The following is an 11,641-nucleotide window of genomic DNA, read 5'->3' as shown; positions in this document are numbered from 1 at the left end:
GCGGTGATATGCGAATTCCTTTTTGCATAATTTGCAAACAACTGTGCTCTTATCGACTCTTCCCTCCGTCCGTTTTTTAAAACAAAATGTCCCATCCACGGGGCCAACCAAAGCGGTCTCATCAGCTTCTTCGTTCACGTTTGACTATTGTTCACTGTGGTTTGTTGTTGTCTGAAGTAATGAACGTTAGTTGGTGCTCCAGTATAATCGGTACCCCTGAAACTCATCCAGTGAGAAACGTTCCGCGGTGCAAAAATAAGTGCGATTAAAATGCGTTAATTTTTTTAACGCGTTAATTTTTGTGTAATTAATTAATCTTAATTAACGCGTTAAAGTCCCGGCCCTAATATATATATATATATCGTATTACTATAGTTTTTTATATATAGCTCCTCGTCACTGACGTCAAGACTATTTTCAAATCTGGATCAGTCTGTATCAGATCCGTTAAAGTCCCGTTTTTAGAGATTTGGGTATGGAGGAAAAGAGAGAGTGTTGTGTTTTCTGACATTTGGTGAGTTCCCTGACACACCGGGGACACATATTCATGTATAAAAGACGCACAAAGGTGCATTTTGCATGATAGGTCCCCTTTAAAGTAAATTCAGATTGAACATAGTAAAACAAATTCAATTCTAATCTCTGCCTAAAAAAACAACCTTTCTCAGGTACCACACTGTAAAACTCCTTTTATTTAATTGAAATATCACTATATTCATTCCATCCAAATACAACTGTTTTTGACATTTTTGGCACCATGACCTCTATACCCTTTTTCGGCCACATGCGTAATGGTGCGCCAGCTGGCAGTCAGACCTGCATGCATTACGTATGGCCGTATCTCTGGAACCCATAGGTCAAATTGGGCGATTGACATCTCTTTGTAACCGTTACAGCCAATAGAATCGAGGGGCAGTTCATACATCCATGTAAACATTACCATTGGTCAGTTAGAATGACGCACACACAGCTTGTCCTAAAGCCCCGGCCGGCTAACCAATATACCAATATATATATATGTAGTATTTCTAATACAATGTATGTTAGGAGGAGAGTGTTGGGAATGTGTCACTGTACCTTAAGAAAATTATTTAGTGCATCTTCCACTGTGGCACTTGGAGGGTCTCCAAATAACGTAGCAGCAACTTTCCTCTCAATCCACGACAACTGAGCCACCTGCAAGACAACACCACAAGTTCAAATACAATTCTGCACATTAGATTCAGAGAAACTTGATACAATGCCAAATAGCAGTGTCATACTTTTCTCTAGTTAAAAAAGTAAAAAATATGGGGAAATGATCCGATCGCGATTATTTTGTCGCTATAGTATTATATATCAAATGTGCAAATCAACATTGGATATAGTCAATATATATATATGTTATATTATTATTTAGCTATTGAACTCTATAGACTTTTAATCACAGTACAATATTCGTATTGCAAACATGTAATATAATCATCATAACATAACTTAATCATCCCATCATTATATTTAACATACAAGGATACTTATATGGTTTAAAATGTTAAGAGGAGAACAGAAATGAGGAAATCCGTGTCTGCCATTTTGAAAGTCAATTACGCGATAACAAAATATGATTTTGAATCAATAAAACTCAAAGATCAAGATTGTAATAATGAAAATATCAGGTTGATGCACATTGAGGAGTTTCTGACCTGGTTGGTTACATGGTTACAGGTTAGCGTTGAAAAAACAAACCCTTTTTCTTTAGTTGATCTGAAAAGTGTGTTCTTTTAAATCACAATGTCAAATTGAATGCTCTACCTGTTCCACTTGCTGGGTGGGGTTGGCTGTTCTGATACACCTGTCACCGCACCCAGCAGGGCTGTGACGGTGATCCCAACGAACAGAACACCAGTACAGCACTTAAAAACGAATGGAGCCAGAACAAGATTTTCAGGTGATGTTTAATTAACTATTAAGACACTACAAACACACTTCCCTTGATTACATTTCTTAATAACTTCATTAGCCTTTCATTATAAAATTACAACTTTTCAATTACATGAAGGGAAAATTCTACAATGAACTTCGTTGACACGGAAGTTAATTTAAAGTAGTCAAGTGCCTGTTCGAGTGGCTAATCCAATCGCTTCTTGAGTCTATGAGCATGTTTGCAAGCAGTTGTACTGTCTATGCATCATGAGTGCAAAACCTGCCATGACATTGAAATGTTATGAATTCAATCAATGTAAAACCCCATTGTGTGTGTGTGTATAGCCCAAATGTGATGAACACTGACAGTCCATTTCAAAAATGTTTTATAGGCTGTCGGCAAACAATGTGTTGGTGCATTAGCACTGGAGTACAGAGCAGTATATTGGCAGAAAAAACTATCGAAACAATTGAAATGGACGGAACACAGCAGGTGCACCGAGCCCCGATACCAATGCCTGAAGAAAGCCGGCCACCCAGGCCAATCATCATTAGGTTTCTCGAGCAGGATTGGGTGTTGGCCACCGCAAGGGAGAAATATAGAAACAAGGAGGGTATAATCTAGGGAAGCTGCAAGTTGTCATTTCCCCCCCGACATGACTAAAGAGACGGCAGAGAAGAAGAGATAGTTTACTGATGTAAGAAGCCGGCTGCACAATCTGGATGTACGTTTTACCCTCGCGTATACGTCTGAGATGTGCTTTACATGGAGGAGGAAAATAATGAAGTTCACGGATCCTCGAGAGGCAATGGACTTTCTTAACGAGGAGGAGACAGTGGAGCCGAGTTCCCATCATGCTACTTGAACTTTATCTCAGAAGACGGACACCCTGGCCAGGAGCCCGGATCCAGATTTGTACAAATGTCTGGGGAACGGCAAAGTTTTGATCGCAGTAAGGTTGACATTCAGTAAACAGGACACCTTTTTGGGGTTTTTTCTCCACTTGGTTCAAGTAATCTCTTGAATGTCCAGAACACAGTGGGCAACGTTGTGGGACTATGTACCCCAACTGTTGAATAGGTTGTCGGCTTTGTGTTTTTTTTAGTGTCCGGTGCCTTGCTCAAGGACCAGGGCCCAAGAGGTAAACTGGGATGGTAGGATGGGTTCAATTAAAAGGTCCAATTTCGCTGTGCTGTACTGTGTGCGTGTACATGTATGGCAAAAATAAAGAGGGTTTCATCCAATTCTTCTTCTATACACCATTGTTTTCTTCTGACAAATTTCACAGAAAATATAAATGGCCAGTAGTAAGACGGGGTCAGACATGTAATGTTCCTGCCTCGCACTAAATCTCCTACTAATTGAAGGTGTAGCGTTGCTTTGACGTCATCACAGGACCTTTCAAACAGAACCGCTGGCTGGTGACAAACAGTAGATCATTGTTGAGCACCAGAGACAGCCCATAAACTGAAAATATCAGGTGTTATAGCTCCACTAAATCTGCACAGTACCTCACTCCTCTGGCTTCAACAGTGTAGATTAGTTGTATATAACTTCATCAGAGCCATTCCTGTAATATCTTACTTCCTTTCTGGCAGTTACTTTAAAAACTGGTACTGAGTTTCATGATGAATAGCTCATGAATGTCCTGTACCATCAATTTCACCAACAATTTTCATATATTAGTAATCGCCATTCGCCATAACTGGTTGTTTTTCACTTCCTGTTTCAGAAACTAATGTAGTGTACAGTCATGTTCAGAGGAATGGAGATATGCCATGGTTTGCCATAACAATAACTGTATAACAAGTTCATATGTTTTTAAAAAGAGATCAAAGAAAAACCTGAAGGCACAAAGGCCCTCTTCAAAAATAGGATATACTGCTGTTGTTAAGGGTACTGCTGTTATCTTTAAGCTGTATCAAATGCTTGACTGACTATTTAGATATAGTTTCCTTGCTTTCATTGTTATCATTGTGATTTGCAGTTTTACTGTGATCATTTCAATATTTTACAGTTTCCTTTTTGCCTTTGTGTGAATTTAAAATGGTGTAAAAATTTGTACTTTTTTCAGACCCTATGATACATTTAGGTTTTTCTTGTTATTAATGGGATGCCAATTAAAACAAAAATAAATAAATGCTTACAGTCAGAAATAGTGATTTTGCAATATACCAAAAATGAACAAAAACAACGTTTTTTTGTGATATGATCTAATATAGTTTCAGCCTTTAAAAATAATTTAACTTAAATACTTTGATAAATGCTGTTGGTGATTAAATTATTGATGGGCGAACTTTCTACACTGAAAGCACATAAGCAGAATGAATATAAGATATCAGATTTTGATTTCAAGCTAACAATGGCTGGTGCAGATTTCTATGAATATCCCCGAGAGAATAACAACCCTCAGGGAAACCTAAACAGAAGGAAAGAATGAGGGGAAATTATGTGTGGGTTAGCAGAGGGAGGAGAGTGGCACGCAGACATGACAGCCTCCATAAATCCACTGTTTGTGTATGTGAGAAGTGATGTGAAAGATATGCGTGTGTCGGGGTGGGGGGGTCACATACAGCGTAGCACCAGCGGCCCAGCAGGTAGTAGGACAAGGGGTCTTGTGGCTTCAGCTCAATGGCTTTATCCAGATGATCCTGGGAGGGGAGGCACACAGACAGACAGAACATTTTCACTGTTGATTCATGACACGGCTGCTATTTCCACTGCCTTCTGTTCCGGCCTGATCTGTCCTGCTTCACCAACCCACAAGTATTTCACAAACACCTCTCACACACGCGATCTCGCAGAGCGACCACACACTCCCGGCTTGCACACACCCACCCTCGTTCTTTTCCATTCTTCTTCTCTGTGATTCAGGCTTTTTTTTCTCCCCTCTTTCATATCTTCCCTCTCCTCTTCTATGGCTTTCTCTTTCACCTGCTTTGCAGGTACACAGTGTTTGTGAAGGCTGCTGACAGAAGATAAAATGCTACGTGCTGTTGCTCCACACTCCAGCTTATGCAACCCAAAGGCTGTAGGAGTGGCTTACAGGCTTAAGTTATATGCGAAGCCATTCCCTGCTACATAGGAGAAACTATATACAACATACACTGTATATGAAAAAAGTATACAAATAATAGTGCAAGCATTTCATTTAGTTTCAGAACACTTCCAGACACAACATATAAATTGAACTTACCTTAAAGATGTATCCGTTCTTTATTTTGTTCTGCACTGTGTCATATTCTGCCATTATTCCACACATGATGGCGTACCTGTGGAGAAACAGTATGATGTTGTTTAGTTTTGTAAAATGTGTCGACAGGTTATACTCTTTGGGTCATTGTTAACAGGTTATTCATTAACACATTTTTACAGATTTGACATCCTCTGGACCAAATCGCTGCCGTATTTCCTGCTGCAAGACGACAATGACCACTACAAATGGCATTTTCCCCCAAAATCAAATGTTGTATGCATAAGAGGTGTCCGCTGCCAAGTAAGCGGGTTCGACTCCCAAACCCGCGGATAATCAGGAAATGTCCTCCTCTCTATCTCCCTCTTTCTACTACAAAAGTAGAGATTAAAAATGTATCCAAGAAAAATATGCGAGACCTTCTAATTAATGCAAAAGTACAACATGCATAACAAAGAGTGGTTTTAAAATGTCTTTCTTTAATACTCAAAATAAACAGATTACCGATTGAATGTTTTCTATACAAACTGAAAATAATGAGCTTTGCCCTATCGGAAAACACAGATTAATACATTCACAAGTGTGAGACATGGAAGGAGTCAGCATGGCTTAACCGAAGGGCTTGTTTAAAGGTTAAACAGATTTGGAAAGGGTTTGGCTATTTGCTAACAAATGGATGAATGATACTACAGAAGTGGTCAGGGATATTAAATGCGGAACGAAAACAATAGGGTTTTTACTCAACAATACTTTTAAGCGAGGATTGTCAATAATGTGTTTACCCAACCGAGGGTTTACGTTAGCAAATATCCCTTGTAGTTATACAGCAGATTAATTTATGAAACAACCAAAATGTACTTTGGGTCAGGAACATTTCTAGGTTGTCGGTGTTGTTGTTGTTCCGGTGCACAGATCTGATGACACCCACTCTCCTGCTCTGATCTACAGCTCTCTAGAGCTTTGTGGGTGTTGGTTGCTCAGTACAGGCAAGTGCCAACAGTGAGAAGGTTCCCAAGAACAATCATTAGAACATGTTCATATATTTGCAAGCCAACTCTTTATTCACGGTGCTGTTGGTTCACTCTGCTTCCGCTCTACTTAAATTGTTCCCAGCTCCCTCTAGGAATAAAAAGAAAAAGTCTTTTGAAGAGTTAATTCTGCTGACAAAAGTACATGATATGAAACTATGATATGACAGAGGGTCATTTTTATATTACCGATTAAATGCAGACTATCATATACATATTTAAAACATATGTCAGGTTATTAAAATAAAAAGCTGGATTACTGGATAATGCATTTTTAGAGCTGAGCCTTAAGAGTCCAGTGTCTTAAACTTCAACAACATCACACAATCAACTCAACCGGTTGCTCAGGAAATTTGAATTTTTGGCCACACTTGACAAGATCACCTCCATCTTCACTTTGCCTTATCATTATGATGCAGGCAGACTTGAGAACTTAGTGGAATTCTCTGGACTGAAAGCTTGTAGAAGATAGCAAAAGACAGTAATGACTCTCTGCAAGGCTTTTTTAAAGCTAGAGCAGCTTACTACTCTTCATTAGTAGATGAGAATAAGAATAATGCAAGATTTATTTTCAGCACTGTAGCCAGGCTGACAGAGAGCCATAGCTTGATTGAGCTTTCTATTCCCATAGCACTCAGTAGCAATGATTTTATGTGCTTTTTTAACGATAAAATTGTTACTCTTAGAAACAAAATCAATGACCTCTTGCCTTTGACCAGTATAGTGTTATCAACAGCTCCCAGAAATGTAAGTTCTAATATTACACTAGATAGTAAATTAGAATGCTTTTCAGCCATAAACCTTGAACAACTGAATTCAATGATTCTTCCCTCTAAACCAGTGGTGCCCAATACGTCAAAGGTAGTGTGGGTAGATTGCATGGCATTGACATTTTTTAAAAGTTTAAAAAAAGGTTAGCCTATCATCCATCCGGCATTTGCCACTTTATTGCCATACAGGTAAGCCAGTCTGAAATCTCATATTTTCTAACACGCAGTTCACCACGTATGCGCGGTCAACCGCGCCAGCTGCAAATCACCGGCGAGCTGATTACCAAAGTTAGCCATGGAGTGCCACAGGGCTCAGTGCTTGGACCTATTTTGTTCACATTTTATATGCTTCCGTTAGGCAATATTATAAGGAATCATTCTGTACATTTCCATTGTTATGCGGATGATACTCAATTATATTTATCCATCAAGCCTGATGAAACCAATCATCTAAATACAATTCAAGACTGCCTCAAGGACTTAAAAACGTGGATGACCTTCAATTTTTTTTTTTTAAAGTTATTGTACTCGGCCCAAAGACTCTACGAAACCAACTATCTAAATATATACTAATTATGGATGGCATTAATTTGGCCTCCAGTGAGACTGTAAGGAATCTTGGTGTTATATTTGATCAGGATTTATCCTTTAACGCCCACATAAAATCAATTCCAAGGACCGCCTTCTTTCATCTACGTAACATTGCAAAAATCAGGCATATCTTGCATCAAAATGATGCAGAGAAACTAGTCCATGAATTTGTTACTTCAAGGCTGGATTATTGTAACTCTTTATTATCAGGGTTTACCAAGAAGTCAGTTAAGTCGCTTCAGCTGATTCAAAATGCTGCAGCTCGTGTACTAACCAGAGTTAGGAAAAGGGACCACATTACTCCTGTTCTGGCTGCCTTACACTGGCTCCCTATAGAACACAGGATATCATTTAAAATTCTTATTCTCGCCTACAAAGCCCTTAATGGGCAGGCGCCATCTTACCTTAAAGAACTCATTATACCCTACTGTCCTACTAGGAAGTTTGTGTTCGGGCGGCAGACACCCTATCCGTTTTTAAGACTGTGCTTAAGACCTTCCATTTTGATAAAGTTTATAGTTAGGGCTGATTAGATTCAGCCCCTAGTTTTGCTGCTATAGGCTTAGTTTGTCGGGGGGGACCTTACTTCTTCCTTCTGTCTGTCTGTACCTGTGTACTCTCATGTTCCGAATAACCCAGCTTCCCCCAAATTTATTTTTGGTTTCTATCTACACCGGGATCCTGAGTCCTGGCTGATCCTGTTGCTGCGGTCCTGTGTCCTGGATCCTCTATCCTGATACCTGTATTTGAGTCCTGGACTTCAAGTCGTGGCTGAACCTGTCACTGTGGTCCTGCCCGACTCTCATCATACTACTTCCCTGATGGCTCCCACAGGATTGTTGACATCCTCGTGGATTCATCTTCTTATGATAGACACATGCATTTCCAAACATTTGGTCTACCTATGATGTAAATGTATTATCTTTTCGATTTACACACGGCATCTATTGCACGTCTGTCCGTCCTGGGAGAGGGATCCCTCCTCTGTTGCTCTCCCTGAGGTTTCTTCCATGTTCCCCTTTAAACTCTGGGGTTTTTCCTTTTTTGGAAGTTTTTCCTTGTACGATGTGAGGGTCCAAGGACAGAGGGTGTTGTATTGTCATACTGATATTCTGTACAAACTGTGAAGTCCACTGAGACTAATGTAACATTTGTGATATTGGGCTTTATAAATAAACAGTGATTGATTGATTGATTGATTGATTGAAGTTACCTTGGAACTCTACGTTAATACTGTACCTGTAGGTCAGTGCAAATTGTACACAGACTCAAGGTTTTGGACTCCCAGTCCTGACTTACTACGGTATAAAATTCAAGCAGTGAAGTTTTGCGGAGTTGGGAGTGCTGGAGAGAAATGTACTTCCAGTCACACCACCTTTTTTCTGGGTCACTAACAATGAGACACCAAAAGGAATGAAAAAGCACCAACACTCAACCCTTCTCCGTCAGCAGAGATAAGCTGCATCACCTTAGTCCTTTGCCCACTAATTATTACACCGCCTTGGACCAGTGGGCAGGTGGAAGTGAAACAAAGAGATATTTCATCTGGGGATGTGTAAGTCAGCATGACGTTTTGGAGAAGAGCGGAGAGGGCTGATCAAAGTATTTTCTCTGCAAGGCTGATTTAATCCTGCTGGTACTCTGTCAAACACCACAGAGCGACACAAATACCTTTTATATAAAGGATCAGCGTGCCCAAAGGTCATCTAGCAGTGTCGTCTGACATGATGGTGGTGATGGTAGATGGAATCTGCGTGCGTGTGTGTTGAAGTGTCTGGTATGTGTGAATGGGTTTATCAGTGAGCTACGTTCTCCTATGCTGTCCACACTCTTTCTGGTTTGGTCTTTGAATTGTGATCAGGCACAGCATGTTGATAGATTAAACCACAGAGAAAAGACTGCATCATTAGCAGGTTTTTACTGAAAAGAAAAAACAAAGACTTAGCCATTTGACTTCAGTTGACAATGTTCCAATAGCTACGTAATCAAAATGTTAAAGATCATCAACACACCTTACTGTCATTGCTCCTACTTACTGTGGGCGGTGTTAAATTAACAACAACAAATACCAACCACATAACTTCTAAGATCCCAAAATATACTCTCCAAAGAAAACATATGGTGATGAATTCTCTGGAATTGGAACAAAAAGGATGTGTTTGTTTTCTCAAGGAAGCGCAGGGTGCGGCCATGCTGCCACTGGTTGGCACTCTATGAGTTGGGAGCTCCACAACATCAGAGATGCTATCTGTCTGCAGTTATGCTTCCTACTGTAGCTTCCAATGAAAACAGACTGCTGGATGTTAAGGCTTTGAGCAAATCCATCCTCGTTGACTTAATATCTGCTGTGCAGAAAATGAGCCAGGAAATGCTGGTTTACACCTGATTACTACATTTTAAATAACATTTTGAGCTCTTGTCAAAGATGTAATAAGAGTCTTGCATAGTTTGCAGCAGTTCCACAGCCTGACTATATACAATTGAACTTGAAAAACTGCCTTGTGGTCGTTTGCTTCCCCCAACTAATTAAGTTGCTGTTTATATCCATCGCGTTCACAAGAATGAGATTGACAACGGCCAGACAACCCAAAACACATTATGCCTCTGGCCTCGGCTGTCGTCAGGGCGAAGCAATAACAAAGTGAGAAAATTAAACATTGGCTCAAAACATTTTTGAATGAGACTGGGAACTTTTCTTATTTGGAGCCTGTGTATTGGATAAGCATTTCACCATAAATACAAGTACAAGTACAGGAACAGCTAACTATCTAGTGGACCATCGGCTTGGCTAAACACTTACACGCAATGTTAGCAGCTATTGTATTGTATTGTTTGGTATAGATCAGCGGTTTTCAAAGTGTGAGGCACGCCTCCCAGAGCTTCAGGGGAGGCGCAGCGGGAGAAAAAAATAAAGAGAAACAGTGAAATCTAGCTAGTTAACTTCAGCTAACCTTATGCGAGCGGCAACATGGATCGATTTTTTTTTAAGTTACCTAAAGTGAGAGAGGAAACAGCGTCTGGAAGAAAATGTCACTTGCACACTTTTGGCTGTCTGTGGAGACCGAGTTCCCCCACCTCGCCAAAAAGGCTGTAAAAGTGGCAACTTGCCACTCCAGTTGGCAGCTTTGTTTTTTTAAATAAAAGTTGTGGCTCATCGGACATTTATGAGAGAAAATCCCTAATGTCCGAGTGCAAGTGAATGCAGCACAAGACGCAAGCCTTGTAACCCCTCCCCCGGTCCTGGCGCGAGCGAGGAAATGTGATTGGCGGCGGTTTCATTTGAACGGGACGGCGCATTCGGAGCCCAAGTAGACGGAAGGAATGAGGTATTTGCGGTCTACAATGACAGAGAAGAGACTGTCAAGTTTGGCTGTACTCAGCATTGAATCAAAACGCACTAAAGCTTTGGATCTTAATCAGTTTGTGAGGCGTTTTGCTGAACAAGATGGTAATCGCAGCATTCAGCTGTAATAGGCATGCCAACTTGATGCTCGATGAGGATACAAAACTGTTAAGATGATGACCTTACGTGTGTACATACCGTATTTTCCGGACTATAAGTCGCACTTTTTTTCCTAGTTTGGCTGGTCCTGCGACTTATAGTCAGGAGCGACGTATATATGTTTTAAATGTCAATTCATGCTGACTGACATGAACCGTCTACAGCCACCAGAGGGCGCTCTAGGCTTGTGACAACTATATGCTGCTCCTGTACCACTGAAAAAAACGAAGAAGAGAGCGGACGGTTCTTCCGGGTTAGCTGCTTGTTAGCCATCTGTTGTTAGCCGTCTTGTTAGCTTGTTAGCCGTCTGTTGTTAGCCCGCCGTCTTGTGTCCGGTGCGGCGCAGGGTCCACCCCTACCAGCCCAGCGGCCGAATGCTCAGTGGGTGCGTCCGAGATGCCCCGTCTGTCCCAGCAGTCCTCCGTCGGAGCGCGTCAAGGGGTAGAAGCATGCCACCCTAGCCCGACTCGCAGAGCCAGCCTCCAGGTAGAAGGTATGTGTTGCGTTAACATACCGGACCTGTGTAGTTAATAACTTCCCTTTCCAGTTTACCGTAAATGTCTGTTATTGGCTTGGATTTGAAAATAAATATCTGAATAAATACGACTTATAGTCCGGTGCGACCTATATACGTTTTTTTCCTCTTCACGACGC

At 40.8% G+C, this 11,641-nt stretch overlaps 1 protein-coding gene across 1 annotated transcript in view; it reads right to left on the bottom strand.

The window, feature by feature from the left end:
• Nucleotides 1-1,062: 1,062 nt before the first annotated feature.
• Nucleotides 1,063-11,641, bottom strand: part of LOC104949539 (regulator of microtubule dynamics protein 2-like) — a 16,974-nt gene continuing 6,395 nt past the window's right edge. Inside the window, exons 2-4 of the mRNA XM_010775904.1 lie at nucleotides 5,100-5,175; nucleotides 4,477-4,554; nucleotides 1,063-1,176 (exon numbers count right to left, since the gene is read on the bottom strand). Of these exons, the coding sequence (XP_010774206.1) occupies nucleotides 1,069-1,176; nucleotides 4,477-4,554; nucleotides 5,100-5,165 (252 nt within the window). The 5' untranslated portion in view covers nucleotides 5,166-5,175 and the 3' untranslated portion in view covers nucleotides 1,063-1,068. The remainder of the gene's footprint in view (nucleotides 1,177-4,476; nucleotides 4,555-5,099; nucleotides 5,176-11,641) is intronic.

The sequence above is a fragment of the Notothenia coriiceps genome, unplaced genomic scaffold (assembly GCF_000735185.1).
Source record: "Notothenia coriiceps isolate Sejong01 unplaced genomic scaffold, NC01 NC01_scaffold00016440, whole genome shotgun sequence".
Classification (NCBI taxonomy): domain Eukaryota; kingdom Metazoa; phylum Chordata; class Actinopteri; order Perciformes; family Nototheniidae; genus Notothenia; species Notothenia coriiceps.
Note: the sequence above shows the minus strand (reverse complement) of the source record. Positions and strands in the feature narration are given on the sequence as shown.